The following is a 27,624-nucleotide window of genomic DNA, read 5'->3' as shown; positions in this document are numbered from 1 at the left end:
AAATAAAGAAAAAAATTTAAAAAATGGCTTTGGGGGAAGATCACTTAACGGTCTTCATAAAATTAACAAAAATACCATTTATAAGGTTGCACTGCCCCTTCCTTCTATAATTTGAAAAACAATGGTGATGAATAGTAACTGTGATAAATATAATGATCACCAGCAAAGTCTCTATTAATAAACTTGGGGAAAATCCTAAATTGGTTTTTGTCACTATTTAAAATACTATATACACAGATATCTCATTCTATGCCATATTATCTTACAGCTTGGAAATATTTAAGAAGATAATTTTATAAACAGTTATAAACTGCTGACTAAAGATTTTTTATATTTTAATCTCATTGTCAGAGGAGATAGAATGGAGCATAGAATTGCATTGTTCTGTCCTCTTTTCTCTTTACCCACATCCAGGGAAGAAGGTTATGGGATAATAAAGGTTGAAACAATAGAACAGCTGGAGGCTACACAGACTTTCTAAAACTGGAACAATAGCCAGTGACGGATGAGAAGTTTACATGTCATCATGTTGACATTTGCAGGCAGCGTGGATGCAGACCTTGGTCTGGGTTGTTCTTTTGCACACACACTGGTCACAGAGAAGTGCAACAAAATTAATGGGAAGGTACAGAGGGGTTCATTATACTCTCTCTCTCCTTTTGTATACATCTGCTATTTTCTGTACTATAAAGTTAGAGCAGAATGCTTATATGATCCATAAAAGTTTGTTTAAGGATATATATTTTTTTTTAAGAGGAAAAAAGGGGGGCAGGTATAGTTCACACATGAAAAATAAAGTTCATTCATTGGTCTTAAAACCAGAACTGGTTCTAAACTTTTGCCTGTTTCCAAAAGCTGAAACCACCCTCAAAGGACCAAATTTGGTACCATGGAGGATAAAAGCAGTTCAAAACAAGTATGCTTAAAAGATTTTGAGGGGCGCCTGGGTGGTTCAGTCGGTTGAGCGTCCGGCTTCGGCTCAGGTCATGATCTCACGGTTTGTGAGTTGGAGCCCCGTGTCGGGCTCTGTGCTGACAGGTCAGAGCCTGGAGCCTGTTTCGGATTCCCTCTCTCTCTGCTCCTCCCCTGCTCACATTTTGTCTCTCTCTCTCTCTCTCTCTCTCTCTCAAAAATAAACATTAAAAAAAATTTTAATAAAAGATTTTGAGCCAACAGCTAGGGAAATAAAATACCACTTCAAAATGATAACTTGGAAGGGGATGATATATTTAGATGTATTAGTTCTGCGATGTCAGCTAATATATTGGGTTTTATTACAATGTTTGAGACATACTTACTCTATATTTATCTCCTTCAATAAAAATCAGATTGTAGCTCAGTAGTTTATGACAGAAATATGAATTAGTATTAATTAGTAGGAATTAAGAAATGTTTGTAATATCCCAAAGAATCTATATGATGGTACACTTTTAGTGGTCACAGAGTAAGTGTCAATGGATGAATTCCATATATTCAACTATGATCTCAGTAAATACATTAAAAAGATATGGGCAAAGAGAATCTCTTATTTTGAGAAAATCCAAATGTCAAAAAATGTTGTTGTTGAAACAAGTGACAAAAAAAAGTTTATCTCTTAGTTAACTTCAGTTTCCAGAAGTATGAATTCAGTGGTAATTTAAAGTAGATTGGATACCTAGAATCACAGTTCAAAGAACCATCTTACATTCTTTGATGACACAGTCTTATCTCTGTACTCCTATAGAGGCCAATTTCTGTTCCATCTAACTACTAAAAGTGTCCACATTATTTTTTGTTCTAGTACTTCACTGTATACATTATTTCTGAAAATAAATGAGTCATCAGTGGGGGCTTTACAGTTATGACTGAAGATAATAAGAAAAAGATATTTGCATACTAATTTATTCTAAGGCAATAAAAATTTTAAATACAAGTCAAGGATATCTTTTTTTTACTTTGGCACTCTCTACAATCTAGCATACTACTTGGCATATAATGGATGCTTGATGGGTTTACACATACACTACAAAGTAAATTTTGAACTTCCCAGGGTTTTGAACAAGCCCACTGTCATTTGAATGTTTAAAATAAGCAGTCTTATTATTTTAAGACTATTATTAGCTGTTATTATAGCTAAGTCTTTAAGTCTTTAACACTGAGACATGGGAAGCCCTTACAAGATGCTCTGTATTTATTCAAAGTGGCATTATTTCCTACTCTTCCCTTAGATACTAGTCATCTGGCACCTGAGGAGCAGATGAGTTCTAACTATAGTATATGTCCAACTATCCTGACATGAATTTTTTAGTGTGTTTTAGGTTTAGTATCAATATTTCATGGGAAAAGAAAATTCCTAGAACTCTCAATTTTGGTCATTAACTGCATACCTCTCTTTGCAAGCTATAAACACGGTATAGGAGAAAAAGCATGGGATTTGGAGTCTGGATTCTAGTCCAGCTCTGCCACTTACCAGCCATGTGACTTGGGGCAAGTTCAGTTTCCTCATCTGTAAAATGGGGATACAGTATCTCATTTAATACTCACAATAACCCCTGTAATGTATGTCAAAGTGTCTAGCACAGTGCCTGGCACATGGTAGGCATTCAGCAAATGTTAGTTCCCTTCCTCTTCCCTTCCTTAAGTTCTGAAAGACAATGTTCCAAATTATGCTTATGCTGTATATTAGTTAAAAGGCTTATAACATCCATAAATATATTTTCCCCTGGAGTTTCCCTTCTAACAAACCTGGGTAATAGAATGATTGAAATGTATGGCTCTTATTCCTTATTTTGTCCAGAAATATGCCTATTAAAAATTGTTATGCTGTATTATATTCCTTTAGAAAATAAGTTATTAAAAGATAATATAAAATGTCCTTTTCAATGTTTATAATCATTTAGAATGGAACCTCAAAGGTGGAGAAACACAAATAACCAAATGGTGCAAGTTCATCAGACTGGTAATAAGACAATGAAAAGCCTCACAAGTCAAAGAGGTGTTTGTTTCTTCCTAACAAAGACAGAAATAAGAAATTCAGCCAAATGCCTATCCTGATAGCTTTCAAAATGGAACAACTTTTCCGCATCCCAAATGGTGGTGATCTTGCTTGTGTATATATCTTATTGAGATCTCTGCAGTACTGAGCACATTAACTGAATAACAACATTCTTATAAATGGAGCTTCCTACCTTCATGTGTCACTTTGCTAGGTGTCCCTAATCACAAATATACCTAAGGAACAAGCAATAGAGGTAAGTTTGAAGTCATACTTATAAAGCGGGGGACTTTTTCTGTAGCTCCAAGAAGCTACTGATGTCTTCACTTTTCTCATTTGGTTCGCTCCTCTCCTACCACCACACCAGTGTTCCCAGTGTGCAAATCAGTTGTGTCCTTGCCTGGTGTCTCACACTGTCAGAGACTGTCCCTTCTTCATTGCTCTACTTTTCCCAGGAAAATTAAACCCTATATAAACATGACTGTTTAAACACTGAACATTTTCAAATTTGTTACAGTAACTATGACACATAGACCACAAAGAATTAAGCCATTAAATTCTTTAAGGCTTAAAGTAATTTAAGCCATTAAATTACTTTAAGGTACATAGAGGGAACTTCCTGAATTGTTTAGGTGAAAATCTTGAGTCAAAAAAAGTTTACGTAGATGAGAAATTATAAATATTGAAATTAAAGGTTCTATATCATAGCAAATACACACTCTATTGTCCTATGAGAGTAATAATAAATACTCTAGAAAAAATCCACTTTGACTACTTAAAATGATGCTAACCTAATTTTGTATGTTTTATAACTAGCATGTAGTATTCTGTGGTAGGTAACTCATCTAACATTAACATTAACATCTAACATTAGGATTAATTTCTCAGGTGACCTTTGTGGAGCAATGTTCTGTGTGAATGTTCTGTGGAAACAGAACGAGACAAGGTCTGTTCTGGAAGTCTGAAGATCCAAACTGGTTCACCACTTGTTAGCTTTGTAAACTTGGAAGAGTTATTTACCACACTAACCCATGTTGTTATACAAAAAATGAATATAATAGTATCTGCTCGGAGTGCATCAGTAAGAATACATGGAAAATGCTTCTCCTTTTGGTTATTTAAATATAGTTTCTTCAGTGAGGCCTACCTTAACCTATATTACCTGCTTCCTATAGGTCTCTCATGATCTGATAGTTTCTTTGATAGCACTGACCACATTTGTATTTGTATGTATACTGCAACATTGTCATTTTTTTTATTTTAATGCTTACATAAATGCAGAGTATAATTATTTTATTAGGTGATATAGTCATATAGGCAAATAAAACCAGGCAGAGTTTTACAATCATCCCAAATTATATTTCACTGAAATTTTTTCAAAAATAGTGGGAAAATAGCACAATAGAAATGTCAGTAAACCCTCCATACACATTTGGAGTTTAATTAAAACATAAGGTAGATAAATGACTTGGGTTTTTGTCCCACTTACAACATAATTATAACTTGCTTTGCTACCAACTTTAAGCTGTTACACCTAATCCAAACCATTCTTTATGTGAAAATTCCCAAACAAAAACCTTTTCGAGTACCCTCCTTTCACAAGGTGAAATGTATTCTTATTCTCATGTGTCAAATATTAACTAAGATATTATTTTCCAAATATGAATAAGTTGGAACGTTTGTTTCTAACAGTTCAGAAACCCAGGCTGAATACAACATATTAGAATTTTTTAGACTCAGAGACTAAAACATATGGAATTAGGCTCTTAACATAATCAGCTTATCAATAAAGCCAAAAACTATTTCTAACAAAAAATTAGACTATACCCAAAAGAATCAATAATACAATTCTATAAACCTTAGATATTCGCTTTCTGCCTTTGATTCTATGATCCTATAAGTAAATACTCCTAGGGGCTCCTGGGTGACTCAGTCGGTTAAGTGTCCAACTTCAGCTCAGGTCAGGATCCATGAGTTGGGAGTTCGTGGGTTCAAGCCCCGCATCGGGCTCTGTGCTGACAGCTCAGAGCCTGGAGCCTGCTTCAGATTCTGTGTCTCCCTCTCTCTCTGCTCCTCCTCTGCTTGTGCTCTCTCTTTCTCTCTCAATTTTAAACATTAAAAACTCATAAAAACTCTTCCCAGACCAGTCATTGTTAGGAACCTGATTTTGGTCTACATCAGTTTTTCAAACTACAAGTTGTAGCCCATTAGTAAGCTATAAAATCAATTTCATGGGCCAAGAATAGCAATTAAAAAAAAAATAGAAAAGTACAAGTACATCATCTTTACTATATGTAAAGATAAGCATTATTTTTAAAATTTGTTTTATGTACACACACACACACACACACACACACACACACACACACACAGGTCTACTGCATCATGATATAAAATGTGGGCCATGGTAAGAAAAGTGCATAAGCCAAATATCTAGATCAGTCCATTTGGTTCACCAATCCACACAAGTAGCCCAAAATGATATAATCCAAAGGTGGGTCCTAAAGCTGCTCTACTATTCTTTCAAAAAAGTCTCTTAAACCCTATGCTCTTTGGGCTCTTCAAAAAAAAAAAAAAAAAAGTTTCTCATTTTTAAACAGCATTTCAAAATAGAATTGGTTCTGTGAAAACTAATCAGATTTTAAAAATAATGATTTCCAAAACTAAATGAGGTCTTGTGAAAAAAGTTTGACATTTTTTAGTTTTAGCATTTGGAAATTTTCAATTTGGAAAAACTAACTCCTGTTTAACCATTATGAAAAAAACTGTGAAAAAAAGTCCATTCAAGGATGGTGTATGCTCATTTTGTCACATAAATGTATAAAAATGTTCACTTATTTACAAACAATGGTTAAAAATATATGCAAATTTTTACCTTTAACTTTCATCTTTAAATATATTCTGTGTATTTTCAAATCTTTTATATTTTACTTTTCTCTCATGGTTAGACATGAGAATTGGAATTAAAAGTTAGTAAGAAAGATATAAACCAATTAAAATTTTTAGCAAATAAACAAATGCGCAAAATGCCTTTTGCTTCTAGCATGACATGTAGTATTTGAGATTAAGTCCATCTATATCTTACAATAAATTTGTTATTTGAGAACTTCTGTAATCTATAGCTTCTCTAAAATTTCATAAAAACTCCTGAGAAAAATAATAGTGCCTCAAGATAATTTTCAAAACGCTTTAATACCGGTTTTAGCTGCTCAAAACAATGGAATGTTCTCATCTAGGAAGAGAACCGAGACCCACTAACTCTGAAAAACTACACCGTGGTGAAGCTGTTCATAATCATCCATTCTACAGGAATTCAAGTGCAAATTCAGAACAGAGTTAGAAATGAGACATCCCTGAATAAACAACGATGCAACCACATACAGGATATTAGTAACTAAGTCAGAATCATTACCTGTACTTAAGAAAAGCAAACCACGGAAGGATTTCGGATCACAACTTTAAAGCACTGTGACGGGGTGGGAAACAATTTAAGCCCAGCACTTCCCTGACTGAGCACTAGAGGGCACTCTGACTAGCAAGTGCCGGGAGCGACCAAAGGGTACGGAAACCCTCGAGCTCCTGAACCCACCTCTCCCCGGGCACGTGCCGGGCGGCCTGAGCAGGAGGCTCAGCCTTCCCACGTCCGTCCACAGCGGGACAGACGGCTGCGGAGTTCTGCTCAGCCAAGCATTACAGGTTTCACAAAGCGGTCCCCCTTGTCAAGCAGATACTTACCTCCAGATCAAGAGAAATGTTAAAGTAAGGCTTACGAGAAAAGCTATTCAGTCTAAGAGCGATCTTGGAGATAGGGGCAGCGGCGAGCTAGTTAACAGCTCTAAATCTGTCAGCAGCACTTGACAAAGCAGAAAGGAACTGACTAAATCACAGCATGACTCGGGGCTGACGTCAATGTGCAGCTCGCTTGGAGTTTAACTTTTCCACTTCCCTGCGGAACACGATTCCAGGAAATGTAGTGACGTCAGCCCTTTGAACTCGATTAGCTGAGGTACAGACCATTTTAAATACAGGAGGAAAGAAACAAGTAGGCACACAAACACCCCTAACACGATAGATTTTCCTATTCTGTTTTGGAGCAACGTTTGTACACAACAATGAAATCGGAAGCTAAATTTTTTACAAGTTGAACACTACGTATGTTTAACTTGTAGCTCCATTGGATTTGCAACAGGTTGCAGATGAAGTAACAGCTTATTTTAGTAAAGCAGTATGTGGAAGACGACAGACAGGATTACTGCCTTGGTCAAACAAACGATATGCTGAGCAAAGAAGCACTTACACTAAGATGCTTTAACAGAGTGTGTTGAATACATACAGATACATATTAAAGGAAACTTCTTACCCCTCAGCTAATAGAAAATTAGCACTTTTTGAAACACTGAGGGTCCTCATTTTTCTAAACTTCAAAAAAAATCAAAATTAATTTAAATCTCTCTTTAAAATCCTTACCTGTTTCATCTCCAGTTACAGCCATGATGGGCTTCTGCATACAGAACTGTCTTGCCTCCCCTATCACAGGTCCACATACAGTGTTCCAAACTAGCAAGCATGTGCAGGATAAGTAGGAGTAACTGACATCACAATGACATCATTAGCCTATCACTGCCATCAATTTGCTTTGTCACAGAGAAGCTCAATGAAACCAAACCCCTATAAAAAACCTTCCTGTAATAAACCATATTAATGTTTTTGTTTCTTATTTTTACATAGAAATCTGTGGTGGCTCTGGCAAAAAAACCAAAACAAAACAAAAAAAAACCCAACTCATTAGCATTAAGTTCCAAGATTGTTTCTTATGGAGCAACTAACTTCTTTATTATTGTTCTATCCAAGGTTTCTAGAAAAACAACGAGGGTATAAACTACATTTTTTGTAACTTAGGAGAAAAAACATGGAGATTAAAAACAACAAAAACCTGATAATCAGCCCAGAAAAACATTGTGAAATACAGAAATGTATTTCTTAGACACTTCTAAATTCATCAAGAAAGAAATATCCATCCACCTTCGTTCACTTAACAGTTTTATTCGCTGTACTATTGCTACAGCACCATAAAATCCAGCTGTTCCTAAGGTGACACAGAATTTGCTAATTTCACTTAAAAGGAGTAAATACATTTAAAAAATTCACTGTGCCAAATGTAAGAACTATTATGTAGCATTCTTCCATAAATATTAGTTTGAACCACAGGAATTTGCTATTTGATCTTTTTGACCCACAAAAACAGCAACTTCATGAGGCTCAATTATTTTATTAAGTTAAAATCCCATGAAAAGAATTCGGGGATTAAAAAAAAATCATAAATAAATCACAATTACTACTCATAATTTTTCTTAAAAATTTTTTTTAATGTTTATTTATTCTTGAGAGAGAGACAGAGAGAGATAGAGTGTGAGTGGGGGAGGGTCAGAAACAGAGGGAGACACAGAATCCAAAGCAGGCTCCAGGCTCCAAGCTGTCAGCACAGAGCCTGATGCAGGGCTTGAACTCACAAACTGCGAGATCATGACCCGAGCCAAAGTCGAACGCTTAACCAACTGAGCCACCCAGGTGCCCCTCATAATTTTTCTTTTAATGCCAAATGTTATTTGGATCACTTAATGAATGTTCAGTGCATGAAGAGCTAGATCATTACAGGAGATTTAACAGTGGCAAGATTAGACAAAAAATTAGGTCTTGGTCCATATAACAGACCATAGTCTGGGAAAAGAAATGATTTGCATGTCTACTACACAAAAATAAGTGACACGGCACTCAGGCCTTTTATCTTCACCAGTGGGTTGAATAAAACCCATTCACTTACATGATTAGAATTCAACCTAACCTTATGCCAATGAAAGGGCATTCCATCACATTTTTGCCTTATTCAACTAAGCACTTTTTAATAAAGGCAGGACTTTATACTCAGATGGAGGTGGAATTTCTGGGAGTATTCAAGATTCTACTAATTCTCCAAAGCACATGAACTGAAGACATGTAGTTAAGTAAGAAAGTCTGGAGATCAACCCGGACATTGATCCCAATCAGAGGCTCCATGACAGACTCTTTTCCATTCCAGCCCTACCTAAGGGTTTGGGTTCAAGGGTACTGGTCAATTTTATTACTAATTTCAGAAATTTCAAATTGATTTTAATCTAATTTCTTTAAATTGGCACTTAGGTGTTCAATAAATATTAGTATAAAAAAAGGTGAAGGAAAGAAAGGAAAGAAGGAAGTTCGCTGTTTGGTTGATTACTGCTGTTAGTGAAGTTTTAATACATTCCATGGACCAGAAAAACTCAGTTAACCAGCACATAGAACTAATAACATTTTCACAGAAGAAGAGAATTTCACTTTCATTTAATAAATAGTTATTAAACATTTATCATATGCCAGGGACTGTGCTAGGTACTAAGGATCCCTATCGAAACAGAAGTTACTGTCTAAGCATGTCTCACGTAGTCTAAGAAGGTACAGTAGGAACTGACCGCACGTTACCTGAACCAGATCTGCAGGATCGGGCAAGGCTTCCTGGAGGACATACTGTCTAAGATGAAGCCCAAATACTGCAAATGATGGGCATAAGTGTTACTGTCAGGGCAATGGCTAAGTGTGAAGCCCTGGAAAGGTGAGAGAGCATGGCACAGCCCGGAAAATTAAAGAAAACCAGCACACAGCTGCATTACAAGAGGGAGAAGTCTAGTAAAGGAAGCAAGGCCTAGATCAAGCAGCAATTCGGGTGTTAAAGATTTTGGACTTTGTCTAACAAGAAACAGGCAATCACTGAAGAATTCTGAACAGGAGACTGACATGATTAGATTTGAATTTTAGAAATACCACTCTGAACTGCAGAAGTGAGAGTAAAATGGAAAAAAGAAAAGGTTGAAGGCAGAGACTTTTGTTTTTAAGGATTATTAGTAGCTCCCAGAATTACTGAGAGGGATGAAGAAAGGGAGCCTGAACTTTCAGGAACGATTCTCAAAAAAACTGGGCCAACAAGGGATCTGCCACCTCTAGCATGATTAGGAAAATCAGGAAGCTACTCCACAACTACCAGCTTCAGGGCAGCCACCTGGCAGAGGGAATGACAGGTCAGAGAGGACGGTAGCCGGAAGTAGAATGAGGACAGAGTGGAGAGGGGTGGAGAGATGTGTGGTTTGGCTGGGAGGAAGAAGGGATGACACACGGGTTTCTAGCCTGAAGCAACAGACTGGGCAGTAGTTCATTGCTGAAATAGGGTAAACCAAAGGAGAACTGGGGTGGGGAAAATGGATGTGGTTTTGGCCTTAAAAAGTCAAGAGATGTGTGTGGAACCACTAAGTAGCCAGCTGGAGTCAGGGGCATGGTCACATTGAACTGAAGCCATGGTCAGGCAGAGTGCTCAAGTCAGATGAAAGAGGGCCCAGGATTCAATCTTGACTAACACCACTAACACTGAAGAGATGAGCAGCAGAAGACTGGACCAACCAAGGAGACTGAAAGAGATGTAGAAGAAAGAGAAGAAAAAATGGTAAGAATGCAGTATCAGGAAAGTGAAGGAAGCAGAAGTCAACCGTGTTAAACACTGCTGAGGGATCAATCTAGAAAAGGTCTGAGAACTCACAAATTGCTGTGACCTTCCAAAGGAATGACAGGATGTAAGGTGATAGAGAGGAACATGAGAATGCCCACTGACCCTGTATTGAACATAGAAGTGGAACTCCTACCCACCAGTATTTTAAAGAGAAGGGAGAAAAAGGAAAGGAAAGGGCAAAAAAGGAAAAGACAAAAAAGAAAACAAAAGGAATAAAGCCTGAAAGGGAAGAAACAAACATCTTACTAGTATTTGATATAAACATTCACATACTATCAGAGATAGATTCACAAAGAATATGCACGTTACTAGAAGTAATTTTCAGTTTGGCAAGATTAATAAATAAAAAAAACTTTTTAAAAAGTTAGTGATATTTACCTACACCAGCAACTACTGAAGAATGTATCATTCATACTAGCAACAAAAACCATAAAGCATTTAGGAACTAACTTAACAAAGAATATGGAAGACTTCCATTCAGAAAATTTTCAACTGTTAAAGTTAAAATAAGATCTACATAAATGAGACATTCTGTGCTTTGGAATAGGTCAGTTTGACATTACGAAGACCTCAGTTCTCCCTCACCCTTGTACGCTGTTGGTAGGAATGTAAATCAGTGCAGCACTATAGAAAACAGTATGGAAGTTCCTCAATAAGTTAAAAATAGAACTACCCTATGATTCAGCAATTGTACTACTGGGTATTTACCCAAAGAAAACAAAAACACTAACTGGAAAAGATACATTCACTCCCATGTTCATTGCAGCATTATTTACAATAGCCAAGATATGGAAGCAACCTAAGTGTCCATTGATAGGTGAGTGGATAAAGAAAATGTAGTGTGTGTACACACACACACACACACACACACACACACACACACACACACTGGATTATTATTATACATAAGAGAAGGAAATCTTGCTATCTGTGACAACATGGGTGGAACTTGAAGGCAATAACCTAGGTGAAGTCGGACAAAGGAAAGACACTGTATGATGGTACTTGCAAGTGGAATCTTCAACAACAACAACAAAAAAACCCAGAACTCAGATACAGAGAACAGACTGGTGACTGCCAGAGATGGGGAGGGAGGTGCTGGCAGGAAGGGTGTAAAATGGGTGAAGAGGATCAAAAGGTACAAAAAAGTCCTGGGGATATAATGTACAGCATGGTGACTACAGTTAATAATACTATGTCGCCCATTTGAAAATTGCTAAGAGACTAAATCTTAACAGTTCTCATCACAAGAAAAAAGCAATTTGTAACTGTGGTGATGGATGTTAACTAGACTTACTTGTAATCACTTACTGTATTTTAAACAAATGTCAAACCAGTACAGTTGAAACTAATGATATATGTCAATTATATTTGAATTTGAAAAAAGACTTCAGTTTCCCCTAAATTAATCTATAAGTTAAATGCAACCTCATTGCTGGTTTTATTATTGTATCATTATTTAGAAACTCAAATTTGTTCTAAATGCATATGGAAGAATAATGGGTCATACAAGCTAAATCAGCACTAATAGAATTTTTTTTTTAAGATAAAAAAGGGAAACTTGTTCTGTTTGAGAACAAACCAGTATGGTACTGGCATACAGAAAAGGAGACCAATAGTACAAAATAGACAGTTCCGAAACAGATCTGAGAATACATGAGAACTTACTATATAATTAACATTGCCCCATAAGTTAATGGGGAAAGGATAAACCATTAGTAGGAGAAAACTGGCTCCATATGTGGAGAAAAATGACAGTGAATTCCCACCTAATACCATATACAGAAGTGGACCTGGGGTGGACTAAGGACATAAATGTGAAAGGTAAAGCTATAAAGCTAATATAACTAATATAGAAAAATGTCTTTGGCTTACAGAAGAGAAGATTCCTTCAATAAAACCCCAAAAGCACAAAACTCATTATTGTATGATCTATGCAAAACAGAAAACATTTTTAAAGCTCTCCTTATGTTAAAATATCAGGTTTACAGTAGATTTTCCACATAAAAAAAGATAAATTAGAAGAAATGATGACTTTTTACGATTATTTATTTAGACATAGAGGGTTCATGGGAATCAGGGGAAATAAAACAGATGATTTTGATTTTACAAAGTAAAGAAAACAAAATACTAGGGAAGTACTATGGATTTTTTTACTCCATAAATGAACTCCTTCAGTTCCTCATATACTTTTATTATAGTCCACATTAACCTCCAAAACACCTAAGGGTAAAGCTAATTATCAAGAGACTCGTCAGTCAGAATCTGCTTTTTTTCCATATTTGCAAGACTTTCAAACCAAAAGAATGAATATTATCCCCCTTAAAATTAGTGCTACATCAAACATCTAAGCAAGTGCCAAGAGGAATAGAGTTATTAAATTAAAATATAGCGTTTTTGCAAGTTGTATTAAACACATTATAGTTATTATGAGCACAAATGAATGATATTAAAACAATGTATAACTTGAATTTAACTGAAATCTTAGGTTACCCTGAAAGCTTAGGGCTACATCCCAACTATTTTATTTCACTACTTCCATATGAAATAGAGTGGATACCTGGAATGGTCTAGAGAAACAAATATCAGCATTTGTTTTGAAATGAGATGTCTAGAACTTAGACTTGAGTGTAACATCTGGGGAAAACCCCCAATTCAGTGCACCATGCACTGGATACTTAAATCTTCATAGACCAGGTAATAAAAATATGTATTAGGTATAATATTTATAACCCCCAGAGAAAGGATATTTAATTAATTAAAAAATTCTCTCATGTGTCCAAGTCCTTTTTCCCCATCATGCTACCCTGATTGGAACCTTTCTTTAGAGCCAATAAAGCCCGCGAAAAAGTAAAAATCATATAATTTAGCTTGTTTAACGTACTAAAATATTCCCTCTTCAAGCCTTTTAAAGTGCCTCCCCCCACCCCAAATCTGCCTCCTGTATATTTCATAAAAGTATAAAATCACCACTAAATGGTGTGATACAGTGTATTCTAAATGTATTAGATTAATAAAATGTACCTTGCACAACAACCTGGCTGCCTGGGACAAAGAACTGCTGTGTGCCATCAGCTGACTGTGCTGCATACTGTACAATTGTAGCACCTGGAGGAGGAGCTCCTGAATTTGTCATTGTTAATGCCTGTAGTCCCTGAACACCATCAGATCCTGGGTTAGAAATCTGGATTGTTCCACCTTGGGCTATAGCAACTTAACAGAAAGAGAAAAGAAATATTAGAGAATTTCAAGATTCATTTTTAATAATCCCATTTTGGAAGAATATACTGCGGGCATATTAATTACCAATGCTCCTCATTCTCAAGTTACCCTTATTTCTCTATGCTGAATTGATAGGGAGGTCCTTCTTCATGGGAAAACACTCTGAAAAATCTCATCAACCCTTGAAGATATGTTATATTCAGAATTATTTGAAATACATAGAACCCACAGAGTTTCCCTCCTCCATGGTATCCAACCAACTAAATTATTTAAGAGGAAGAGTGGAGATGCAGACAGGGAGAAAGTTCAGCTTCTTGATTTTCTCCACTCTTCCAGATGTTTTTAGTTATAGATAAATAGCATTCTTCTAATATTTAAAACACGGTCAGTGCAATTCTATCGAGCATCACAACTACAATGAATTTATACCTTCATTCAGCTAACTATTTTCTAACCTATCAAAAGAAAGTAGCTTTTAATGGAACCTATATTACTATATATTTTGGTTTTAAAACTTAAGTCTACAAAACTGCAACCTTTACCATTTTGACTATGTGATGAAATATAAAATATGAAATATAAAATGTTACATTGGAAAGGATCTTAAAAAATAACTACTGAAAGAATTTGTGCTACAATATTTATGTCTACCAAATGTCCTGAATAACTGCAGCTCATAGCAGCAGATAACGAGGTAGACTTCCTCTGAACACTGAGACCTGCCAGCCATGTTTAAAAGTTAACATATTAACCAAAAGTTTCCAAAGAACGGATCAAATGTTTTCTTTTTGAATTTTACTCTAATTCAATTCAATGCTAATTCAATTTCAATTCCTGTTAAAATATCCGAGACTTCAGTATAGTTTAACATAAATAGTATGACCCTATGTTTGGTTTTTTTTTTTAATTTTTTTTCAACATTTATTTATTTTTGGGACAGAGAGAGACAGAGCATGAACGGGGGAGGGGCAGAGAGAGAGGGAGACACAGAATCGGAAACAGGCTCCAGGCTCTGAGCCATCAGCCCAGAGCCCGACGTGGGGCTCGAACTCACGGACCGCGAGATCGTGACCTGGCTGAAGTCGGACGCTTAACCGACTGCGCCACCCAGGCGCCCCCCTATGTTTTAGTTTAAGTACCAGACATTAAGTAGAACCCTTCAAAAAAAAAAAAAATCACATATAAATCAGCTCACTAGATTTACAATGAAGGTAACAATACATCAGAATAACACAAGGCCTATAGATCAATGCAAATGCCTTACAGGAATGTTACAGTAGTGGGGGAATGTATGTCAATATTTCCAACTTATTCTCTACCGTTTTTTTCCAGGATCTAAGCAAAGGCCCATTTAGGTGAAGACCTGATTGTATAAACCTGTCAGAACTACTGGAAAGAGTAACGACAAATCTTTAGTTCTAGGGCCTAAATTAAGAGAAAGATGGGTTAATATTTTCAAAAGGTTCCAGCAAGATGCATTCTCTGTGTTTTTGTTCTTTGACAGGCCACCATTAGGATATGATTGACAAACAGTGAAGAATCAGTTATAGAATGTCAACAGTACTAAGGCTGAGAAACTCACGTAATAGCCCTTTGTTCATCTGGCTCATGTAGAGCATTATGTTCTGTACACATTTTATTTTTTAAAGTTTATTTACTTTTGAGAGAAAGAGAGAGAGAAAGTGGGGGAGAGAAGCAGAGAAAGAGGGAGAGAGAATCCCAAGCAGGCTTCACACAGTCAGCGCAAAGCCCAACATGGAGCTGAATCCAAAAAACTGTGAGATCACGACCTGAGCTGAAATCAAGCGTCATACGCTTAACAGACTGAGTTACCCAGGTGCCCCTCTGAACACATTTTAAAAATAAGATTTCAAGGGTCTCAGGGTTCACCCTTTATAATAAATAAAAGCGTTTGGAAGAAACCTAACTATGCCTACTTTCTTAAAAGAGAGGTAAGAAAAAGAGGAGGTATTGCTTCCTCAGATCTTCATGCCTGGATGTGAATGAATTTCATATGTTATCATATATTTGAATGTGTGTTTTCAGTTGACAGTTTAGTGTCAGTAGAAGAGGCACAGGCCGTGTATGCACAGTGTGGGAGAAGCACAAAGCTGAGTGTATTAACGATGAATGATGGCTATCATTTCGTGACAAACTGTATCATAAACAACTGAGCCATTCCTGAATCTAGAATTCAATAAAGTATGGCTTTACGTTCTAACTAAATTTTCAATGCCAATGCAATTAGCAAGCTTTGGGACTAGCCTTTTGTAAAAAAAAATCTAAGGCGAGAGTAGTTGCTGCTGAGGGTAAGAACATGAAATAGATAACAAAGACTCTTACTTTTTTCTTTCCATATTTTCTTATTTTTTTCAATGTTTCCTCATAATTCCCATCAAAACTTCTTTGCTTTCACACAGTGAAAAGTTGATATATCAAGAATTTGTTCCTCTCAGCATCTTATTTTCTGGTCAAGTCATTATATAATTAGATGTGGAAAATAAAGCTAAACATACATATGCATACAACCTAGCTCTAGGGGAGAACATTTCTACTGATAAGTCGTGTACTTTAACCTGGCTTTTATTTTTTATACCAAAGGCCCTCTTGATTTTGGCATTATCAAATGGCAGAAGATCTTCCCATTCAAACTGTTACCTCTCATTTGACAATTAAAAAGATTTTCCAATGCTTCAGGATACTAGAATTAGATTTTGTGTGTGTGTGTGTGTGTGTGTGTGTGTGTGTGTGTGTGTGTGTATTCAAGATTTGAAGAGCAAACTTTTAGGCTACAAAATATTCAAAGATAGCAAAATATGTGCTTTCAGTAAACACACATCAAGATACATAGCAGGAAAATTTATGATGAAATTAACTGAGTTTAGTCACACCTTTTGTTTTACTTAATTATTTTTAAATTTTTTTTTAATGTGCATTTATTTTTGAGAGAGACAGACAGAGACAGAGAACAATCAGGGGAGAAGCAGAGGGAGAGGGAGACACAGAATCCGAAGCAGGCTCCAGGCTCTGAGCTGTCAGCAAGAGCCCAACGCAGGGCTCATACCCACAAGCCACGAGACAATGACCTGAGCCAAAGTTGGACGCTCAACTGACTGAACCACCCAGGAGACCCTACCTAATTATTTTTTTAAAACTTATGGAAATTTTCTAGCAAACATAGAAGTACAAAGAATTTTGTGTCATCTATTTTCCCTGCCCATCATTTCCAAACTTTTTTTTTTTCTGTTTTTGGTCTGGAGTATTTCAAAGCAAATCCCAGATACATCTGGTTAATCATTTTTAAATAAAATGATAGGCCCCTCTGAAGGCCATTAGTAACTAATGAAGTTAAAATACCTTTGTATTTCCTACTAATTTTACTTTGGGGACCTAGGCTTTATTAATGTGTTCTTATAATGACACATGCAACTGGGGCATAAAAGCTTATATCTGTGGCCACACTGCTGATCACAATGAAGAGTTCACACTGGTCCACGAAGACTGATTGGGACTCAAGCATAATTAAAAGTGTTTTTATTTTAGATTATATGCATACTGATTTTTCTCTTTTAAGTCATCAAACATTAGTTTGATAAAATTATCTAAACTGAATTAAAATTGAACAGCTAGATTATATAATCAATTAAATTCTACTTCAATGTCTGTTATTAAGTGATTCAAGCCTGCTAGCATATTATTGGTAGTAGTAATGGTGGGTAGAGGGTAGTTGTCCTAGTTGCTGTGAGAGTTAGCTTTTTCTTTTTTTTTTTTTTACTCCTAAAGTCTCAGGTAAGCAATACCCCATAATTAAGTAGCTCACTCTATACACAGGTTGAATGTTGAGCACATTGACCTTACATGAAGAGTATGTCTACAGTGTAATTCATTAATGCACTAAATATTGCTCTACTAAGGTGGTTTTAGTGGTTATACAAATGTCTCTGTGTACATCCTTATACAGTCATGGTATTTGGTTTCAAGTCTGTATTAAGCCAAGTATGGTTTCCCCATCTCCAACTTACCATACATCACAGTAACCAGTATGATATATCAACTAGTCTGGGCATTAAGTTCTTTAAATTTCCTGTATTTAATAAATCTGTGACTTCTACTCATTGCCATTGAGCACTCCTCCCCTAGAGCTACTAATATCATAGGAGTAAGGAAAAGATTATGTGTGGGATGAAAATTTGAGGATTTTGGTAAAAAAATAATTTTTAATTTAAAAAAGTAGTACTTTCAAGTCTTCATAATAAATGAAGAAGAGAAAGATAAATAAGGGTGGAAAACTAAAAAAAAAAAAAAAAAAAAAAAAAAAAAAGAGTTCATAACCAAAAGAGGAAGGAATAAAATTTACTTAAATTAAGATTTCAGGGGCGCCTGGGTAGCGCAGTCGGTTAAGCGTCCGACTTCAGCCAGGTCACGATCTCGCGGTCCGTGAGTTCGAGCCCCGCATCGGGCTCTGGGCTGATGGCTCAGAGCCTGGAGCCTGTTTCCGATTCTGTGTCTCCCTCTCTCTCTGCCCCTCCCCCGTTCATGCTCTGTCTCTCTCTGTCGCAAAAATAAATAAACGTTGAAAAAAAAAATTAAGATTTCATCTGACTTCTTTCTACTTGATACTAACATCTTTATAGTCCTAAACTTGTATGTAGGAGCCAATTCAAACACATAAACATGTAAATGTTTAATTATAACTTAAAACCATCTTTATTCCAAATTGCAAAAAAAAAAAAAAATGTAAATAAAACTTCACTGAATTAATTTTAAAAAAGAACAGCAGACCCTAAGTCAGTGAATTCTGACTTAAATTTAAAAAGTGATGGGGCGCCTGGGTGGCTCAGTCGGTTGAGCGTCCAACTTCGGCTCAGGTCATGATCTCATGGTCTGTGAGTTGAGCCCCGCGTCGGGCTCTGTGCTGACAGCTCGGAGCCTGGAGCCTGCTTCAGATTCTGTGTCTCCCTCTCTCTCTGACCCTCCCCCATTCGTGCTCTGTCTCTCTCTGTCTCAAAAATAAATAATAAAACATTTAAAAAAATTTTTTAAATAAATAAATAAATAAAAAGTGAGCATAGAACAGAACCTGTGAGTACTTGTGCCTTGAAAGCCAAGAGGTGCATACAGCTAAAGAAAGACCAAAACAGCCTCATGCTATAACAATAGCAACACCAAGATTAAAAAGTCAGATTTACATTAAGCAGATACCTCCCATGTTTGCTTTGAAAGCTATCTTGGGAGAATTTAAGCAAAGTCACTACTAAGAATTATAAATGCAACTGCATTTACTTTAGAATGTATGCATCTATCATGCAAATTCCTTTTATGAGGGAATGGAATTGGTGTTTACTCACAGGAGAGGTCTCCTGAGAATTCTAAATTCTTTTAAGCAGCCCAAAAAGTTCACATAGATCTCTTTTTATGATGGATTTTGGACTGAGCCACTTACCTTTAATGTGTAAGAATTCCAGTAAGGATGAGTTAATACAGACACATTTTAATAAGGTTCGTCATAAAATAGAGTAGGAGCAAGCGGAGACAAGGGACATTTAGGAAAAAAAAAAAAATCTTGGGTGATAGTCCTTAATTGGTAAGAGAAGAGGTCAGGTATAGCAGAGTAAGGGATTAGAAAACAAAAACCCAAAACAAACAAAAAAAAACCTTTTTCATTAGAGAAAATTTAATGAATTAAGAAACTGCAAACTTAAATGTCTTTAGTTGCTTTTACTCAATATACGTGTATGACTCTCATTTAATGCAGATCTTAAATGTCTTAGGCACAAGTAACATTCTTTGCTGATTCTGAGATTATCTGAACTGCTATCTTTCAGAAATATTCTCTTGAGACATACAAGATTTTCTTTGGCCAGAATGACTTAATTGGCATACAACAAACCTATCACTAAGATCTGTACTTCCAGTAAAGATTTTGCAAGTGTAGCTCTTTTACATGGTGTTGCAATAATGAATCCCTGCCTATTTAGTTATTTTTACTACTCCCTGGGAGTAGCCTATTCTAACTTTCACTTCTTAGTTTCTGTGATTAAAAAAATAAGTTGAAACAGTAAGGCCTACTTCTGTCATATAGCTAACTTTCAATTATTAAAAATATAACTGATTATATATGGGAAAGCCTGAGTACACTCATTTATATTTTATTTCTTCAACTTTGACACACAAAGTCCTTTAGTTTATTTCTTTTTGTTTTTAACCCCAACTACCTCATTATACCAAATTAAAAATAAGCAATCTAAAATAATAATCTTTGAGGGAGCCTGGGTGGTTCAGTTGGTTAAGCGACCAACTCTTGATTTCAGTTTAGGTCATGATCCCAGGGTCGTGGGATAAAGCCCCATGTCGGGCCCCACACTGGGTATGGAGCCTGCTTAAGATTTTCTCTTTTTCTCTCTTTCTCTCTGCCTCTCCCCTGCTCATGTGCCTGCTCTCTCTCTCTCTCTCTCTCTCAAAATATATAAGCATTTAAAAAAATGATAATCTTTGAAAAAATAAACAAAGTTTGGGGGAAAGTCATCCACGAATAAAAGTTGAAGCAAGAATTAAACCTAAAAAAAACACATTTTACAGTAAAACCTTATAAAAGGGTCTTGAAAACAGATACCCAGAAGAATCTCCAAAAATTCTAGTAAAATAAACTCCTCTAGTCTAAAAACCAGTAATTGTTTCTATTTCTAGATATCCAGGAACAACATGAAAGCATTAATATCTGTTAAGTTATTCCTACTAAGAAATACGATTAATGAAAATGGATCTTGTCTATATGTAAATATACATTTAGCCTCCAATTAAAGTAAATGTCTTCTAAAAACTTTAAATGTTAGTATTCACCTTTCAGAAGAAACAATTATAAACCTGAGCAAGTGTCGCTAAGTGTCTAACAGATGCATTTTTAACAAAGTTAGTGTCACTTTTCATGAACCAATAAAACCGGTAATTTTTACCTGCAGACAGCAGGTAAAGCTGTCTTTTCATGAACCAATAAAACTGGTAATTTTTACCTGCAGACAGCACATACAGAACCACCACAGCTTTTAGTTAAGATAACTACCAGGATCTAGTGTATGGGTCCAAATTAAAGAAACCTCAATAACAGACAGTCCATGACTTGTAACGTGGCAAACAGATAAACATCCGACTTCTAAACTTTTGACTTGCTATTCTCCTGACTTGACCACCCCACACCCACACTGACGTTTCATACAAAGCCCCTGCTGCAGGCACACACACTCAGAGCACAAGAAATAAAGGCTCTGTTGTTAGCTGGAGGGAAAAGTTTAATGACCATGTAGGAGACACTGCCATAGCTACCTTACAGCTCTGTTTTGTGTCAAAAGTAGCATGTCTGGCTTTCTCCCACTTTTACCTGTTATTTCCTTTTGCCCAGAGTTTGGCAATTTTGTATTATTCCCAATTCAAAGACCCTGAGATGGGAAAATAAAACTTCTCTCTCTGATCCAGTTAGTGAATGGCAGGACCCAGTGCCTCCTGCACATCATCTGTAGCCTCAAAATTCTCTCACCCCAATGTTTTCACAATTTCAGATTTTCAGCTAATAAACTAGGCAAAATAAACTACAGCACCCCCCTCTGTATCACTTGTAAAGAGATCACCACTTCTATAAACTCTGAAGCAGCACTGGGAAATGCCAGGAAATATTTAAGGTGACAGCATCTTAGATCGTTCCCCAAACTTTAAGATGTCTTAGCATTATTTTTATCAGTAATTTCCAACCTTTTTCCTACCACATCACAAATAGAAACTGATGGTATGTACACAGCCCACTGCTCAAGGCCAGATCTGAATGGCCAGGAGTCTCCAGCAGCTCCTGGTGGGCCACGCTTGGGGATGGAGGCATGAGGCGCTCACACTCCCGTACCTGTGTGCTACACTGCAGAGGCATACCAGTTGGCAAATTCTGACTTACAGTTCTAAAACTCCCACCATATGTTCCCACTGGGCCAGACAAAAAGGCATTTAAATCAGAGAAGTAATACAAGAAAAATAACAGTTAAAACCTCAAGGTGTGACTCTTTACAGAGACAGTGGGGAGTTTCCTTTTCCTAACATTGACTTTGGACATGTCCACTCAGCACCCTATAGAGGCTGTGGACAAATTATACCCCAATTCTGCTAGGTATCATGGTACGAGCTACCTGAAGAACCACAATTACCAAGGGAGATTTAGTTTAATATTGCAAATCTGCCACCACCAAAAGAAAAACCTCTAAAAAAACTAGTGACTACATAAGATCTGTTCACATATTAAGGATTATAGTTTAATAGCCACATCTTAAGATTTGAGAATTTTTCTAGGTATTACTTTTTTTTAAAGGGAAAACAGAAGACATATGTAAAATCTTACCATCATATTTAAACCAACATAGTACTTATTACCACACATATTCCATTACCTAAGCAGCTTTTTTTAAAGATGGTTTTTTTTTCTGTCCTTTTTCTGGCTTTTCTTCCCCCTTTTTTCTTCTCTTCCTAGCTCTTGTTTTTTTACTAAAGCATTTTTATGTATATCAAATGTACTTGATTTGGGAAAAAATTAGTGCTTTAATTAGAGCAAAAAGCACAGAATTAACAGCCCATTAAAATGCACAAGACTAAATGTGAATGTATCTGTTTATTTACAGCTTTTGATGTTTAAAATTTCAAATAAAATGATCTGTCCAATGGCTGCAGTTTTTAAAAATAAATCATTTTTCCATTCTCTTCTAGAAAAAGCTGCAGCACAAATTAACAAAGAGTAGTGAAAACATCATTACATTTAAAACATAATTTAGAAAACATTATGTACCTCTTTTAGATTAGGAAGCATAATATTTAATTGTTGGTAACAAAAGCCAACAAGAATGAAATACAGACATTTATAGCTTATGTTCACATGCATCTTATAAAGACAACAAAAAACAGGTAAGTTTTAGACTTTTACTAGACATGAATATAAACATATTTATAAATAGGCAAACCCTCCCTTTATTTTCACCCAAAAGTTTTCTTCTATATTCAGTCAAAAAATTTTGACTTTTCAAAAGTATACGACAGCTGTCAGTACAAATCTCTTACTTCTTTAACATTTACTTTTCATTCTATGATACATAGTTTGGATATTATGATGCATTTTAAAATGGAACAGTTTAATGCTGAACCCAAGTTGCTTCAATGTAACTAGAGAAGACTTAAAGCTAGCACTGTACCATATCGAATGCAGCATACATACTGTATTGCCCCGTGCTAGTCTGATATATGCTAGTCGGTACTGCCATGGTAGCGATGTTAGGTGGCGTTCCTTCTTCCTCTGATTTTTCTTCTTCAATCTTGGGAACACCAGGCACATCAGAGGAAAGTTCATTCAGTATTTTTCTAAAACATAATTAAACAACAGAAATAATTAAGATATTTGAATGAGATTTAAAACAAAAAAGCTATAATGGACTAACTGCTTTGATATAAAATTATTCTCCTTTTTTGGAAAAAGTATCATTACAGGGGCGCCTGAGTGGCTCAGTCGGTTGAACGTCCGACTTCAGTTCAGGCCATGATCTCGCGGTTTGTGGGTTTGAGCCCCACATCGGACTCTGTGCTGACAGCTCAGAGCCTGGAGCCTGCTTTGATTCTATGTCTCCCTCTCTCTCCGCCCCTCCCCTGCTTGCACTCTCTCTCTAAAATAAACATTAAAAAAAAATTTGTTTTAAGTATCATTACAGTAGGAGACTTACCTATAAGAGGGTCTTCGTGAAAGGATTTCTCTACGTTTATGAGAATCAATTACACCTTCTGAATCTGCAGACTCATCTGTCTCTGCAATTGTTGCTACCTATAATACAAAAGTTTCTGAAATGCATCATAAAATATATGACCTCCTTCAATCAAAAAATGGTGAAGGGTCTGTGTGTGCAGTACTAAACCAGCTGCTGGCAAAGCATCCAGCAACAGAACACACAGAACCTACACTAAAGCAGCTCACACCTGACATTAGGAAAAGGAGCACAGACATACACATTTCAATTGTAGAGCAGGTATGTGTGGAAAGGAATGGGACAGATAATAAATAGTACAGAAATGCAAATGAAAGTCGTTGGAATGGCAGGTGAGGCTTCACAGGAAAGGACTAAATATAAGATACATAAGATCTAAGATCTCAACCTTGAACATACTCTTACAAATCCAGCGGGGGATTGAGAGGCAAAATAAAGCATCTCTACCTCACTGCCCTCTTCACAATACCACAGCTGACTTGAGCGAGGTCTTCAAGTTAGACATTAGATAGGTTCAAAGAAGCAAATAAAAAAGAAAAGGGGCGCCTGAGCGGCTCAATTGGTTGAGCGTCCGACTCTTGGTTTCATTCAGGTCAGGTCATAATCTCACAGTTCATGGGTTCAAGCCCTGCATTGAGCTCTTCACTGACAGTGTGGGGCCTGAGTGGAATTCTGTCTCTCTCTGCACCTCCCCTGCTCACTAGCTCTCTCTCTCTCTCAGAGTAAATAAACATTAAAAAAAAAGAAATACTAAAAAAAATAAAGAAGCCTGATTAAAGTTAGGATTTATATATCAAGAAGGTTGGGGCTTGATGGTGGTAACTCCTGAAAGTCAAAATAAGGAATTTCTCCTTAAAAGAAAGGTCAGAGTTTTAAGTAAGGTTTCATTTTTCAAGTCACATGATAATAACATGATTATAAGGAAAGGGTGAAAACTAAAATAATGAATCTCTACAACATGACAGTTCTCAATATATTTAGCCATTATAATTCAGGGCATAGGGTAGTTCTGAGTTTATAAAACTCACTTTCCTTATTGTTATAATTATATGAAAATTTGATTTGGGCAAAATCAAAAGAACTTATTAACATGTCAACAATATGAGCAGGAATATATACTTCCCAAGGCACGCTGATGTACATCTATGTTCACCTACACATACAATGTTATACATCTCTGGTCATAGGCACTCCACACATAAGCACACATACCAATAGAACTTAGAAAAAATGTTGTTGCAATAACAATCATGTATCACCACCAAACATTTACCACATTATACTGGGCTTTCACACATCTCTCATATAATTATAACTAACCTACCTTATGTGAGGTAGGATACTATTTTAACCATTTTAGAAAGGTGAAGCCGAAGTTCATGTACAGACATTAAGTGACTTGACCACTGTTCAACAAGTAGGAATTCTAAGACAAGATCCACTGGCACTTACCTCTACCAAGACAATTAAATCATCCACATAACAAAATCCAAAAAAGCTTACTGAATATAAGGTAATACTTTCTTCCAACAGCAGCCAAGTTAAAACTAGAGTGGAAATACCTGCACCCCAACAGAAGTCATAATTCAAAAAGGAGAGTGGAAAGACTTTCTTGTTTTATAATTACAGTCAGAAAGATTCAGAAAGTCTTGGAATCAAGAGTCATTATGGAAAAGAACAAAAAAAAGACTGCTAAGAATGACTCTTACTCTTTTGAAAAGATACCTGTGTAGGAAAAATAGCTAAGCTTTTAATGAATGTGGATTTATTACTTCAAATATAATTTTGCAAACTGTTTCATTATTCTGCAATAAGCTGTATTCAAATATGCAAGGGACGAGATTAAGTATGCATATCTATGTTTTCCTCAAGATCTTTCTGTCATCAACTATGTTCAAGTAAATTTCAACATTTAAAGGATAATTACTGAAGTAAAAAAGGAACAGAAATAAATTCAATAACCAAGAAAGTATGCTTTTAAAAAATGTATACTTGAGGTGCCTGGGTGGCTCAGTCAGTTAAGTGTCCAACTTCAGCTCAGGTCATGATTTCATGGTTCATGGGTTTGAGCCCTTTGTCAGGCTCTGTGCTGACAGCTCCAAGCCTGGAGCCTGGTTCAGATTCTGTGTCTCCCTCTCTCTCTTCCCCTCCCCCACTCATGTGTGCGTGCTCTCTCTCTCTCTCAAAAAAAAAATAAACATTAAAAAAATTAAAAAATTAAATTAAAAATGCAATTTACTCACAATTATCAGAATGGCTGAAATCAACAACACAAGAAACATCAACATCCTTCTTGGTGAGGATGTGGAAAAAAAGGAACCCTCATGTGCTGTTAGTAAGAATACAAACTGATGCAGCCACTGTGGAAGACAGTATGGAGGTTCCTCAAAAAGTTAAAAACCCTATAATCCAGCAATTGCACTATTGGATATTTACCCAAAGAATACAAAAACACTAATTCAAAGGGATACATGTACTCCTATGTAGCATTATTTACAATACCCAAATTATGGAAGCAGCCCAAATGTCTATTAACTGATGAATGGATAAATATATATATATATAATATACATATATATATATATATATTATATATATATATATATATATAATGGAATATTACTTAACCATAAAAAAGAATGAAATCTTGCCATATATAACAATGTGGATGGAGCTAGAGAGTATAATGGAAAGCAAAATAAGTGAGTCAGAGAAAAACAAATGATTGATTTGAAAGACCATATAATTTCATTCATATGCAGAATTTAAGAAACAAAACAAGCAAAGGGAAAAAAAGAGAGAGAGAGAGAAACTAAGAAACAGACTCAGAGGACACACTGATGTTGGTTACCAGAGGAGAGGGGGAGTGGGGGGATGAGTGAAATAGCTAGAGGGGATTAAGGAGTGTGCTTATGATAAACATCAGGTGATATATGGAAGTGTCAGATCACTATATTGTACATCTAAAACTAAAATTACACTGTTAACTGCAATTAAAATAAAAACTTGGGGCACCTGGGTGGCTCAGTCATTTGAGCATCCAACTTTGGTTCAGGTCGTAACCTCATGGTTTGTGAGTTCGAGCCCCTAATCGGACTCTGTGCTGACAGCTCAGAGCCTGGAGCCTGCTTCAAATTCTGTGTCTCCCTCTCTCTCTGCCCCTCCCCCATTCACATTATCTCTCTAAAAAATAAACATTAAAAACATTTTTTTAAATAAAAACTTTAAAAAATGCATACTTAATTTATATCTATTGATGCAAAAAATGTTTTAGTTTCAAGAAGTGTTAAGGATTCGTGACCAACTTTGATAATAATAAATAATAAAATAGATCTCCAGATCATAACCACAATAATCCTGTCTACAAAAACCAAGGTTTCATCTGAGAGGGGTTCGTGATGTAGAAGTCTAACACCAAGGTGACAATAATATCCTATGTTTCCTACAAATTACACATATTAAAGATAAACTTAAATTTCCACCTACCTACTAATGTGAGTATTCATGAAAACAGCCAATACTATAATCTTTACTGTGTTTATCAGACATCTTTGCCAAAGAATCCTCAAAATATTTTTAAGCACCCCTGGAGAGCTTTGCCAAATAAATCTGTGCTTGAGTACAGAGCAACAACTCAAAGAATTACTCATCTGACAATTACTCATTCTGCAAATTGAGAGCTAACAACCAAACTGCAAATCTTTGGTCAAATCTATGTATCTCACAGGGCACAACACACTCCACATAGGAAAGGGAAATTCCTCCAAACTTCTAATAAAAAGATTTGAGCATAAAAGCTACACAAAGAAAAAAAAAGATGGTAAATGAATTCGTAAAAGGGAAAAAAAAAAAACCCAAAAAACTGAAGAAAGTCAAAGACCAATCATCCAGGAAGGAAGCTAACCTGAACAGTTTGTATTTGTGGTGACTGAATAACCGATGGCTGTGGTGTCTGAATTACTCCCTGGACATGCACAGTTTGGCCCGAAGGTAACTGCACTAGAGTTACAGCTGGGGAGCCTCTTCCGGTGCCTGATCCAGCTACAGAAACCTGCAAAAACGATCATCATTGAGGATTAAGG

At 36.1% G+C, this 27,624-nt stretch overlaps 1 protein-coding gene across 32 annotated transcripts in view; it reads right to left on the bottom strand.

Moving 5' to 3' along the window:
• The window catches only part of CREM (cAMP responsive element modulator), a 73,567-nt gene that overhangs the window by 8,247 nt on the left and 37,696 nt on the right, over positions 1 to 27,624 (bottom strand). For 6 of the 32 annotated variants that reach the window (XM_023256530.2, XM_023256531.2, XM_023256529.2 and 3 more), the window contains 5 exons: positions 27,447 to 27,593; positions 23,504 to 23,601; positions 23,005 to 23,147; positions 13,569 to 13,757; positions 2,450 to 2,485 (listed from right to left, as the gene is read on the bottom strand). In XM_023256530.2, the coding sequence (XP_023112298.1) occupies positions 2,450 to 2,485; positions 13,569 to 13,757; positions 23,005 to 23,147; positions 23,504 to 23,601; positions 27,447 to 27,593 (613 nt within the window). The other 26 variants (XM_023256537.2, XM_023256536.2, XM_023256549.2 and 23 more) reach the window with 15 other exon arrangements.

Source organism: Felis catus, chromosome B4 (genome assembly GCF_018350175.1).
Source record: "Felis catus isolate Fca126 chromosome B4, F.catus_Fca126_mat1.0, whole genome shotgun sequence".
Classification (NCBI taxonomy): domain Eukaryota; kingdom Metazoa; phylum Chordata; class Mammalia; order Carnivora; family Felidae; genus Felis; species Felis catus.
This window is presented reverse-complemented; position numbering and strand designations above follow the sequence as displayed.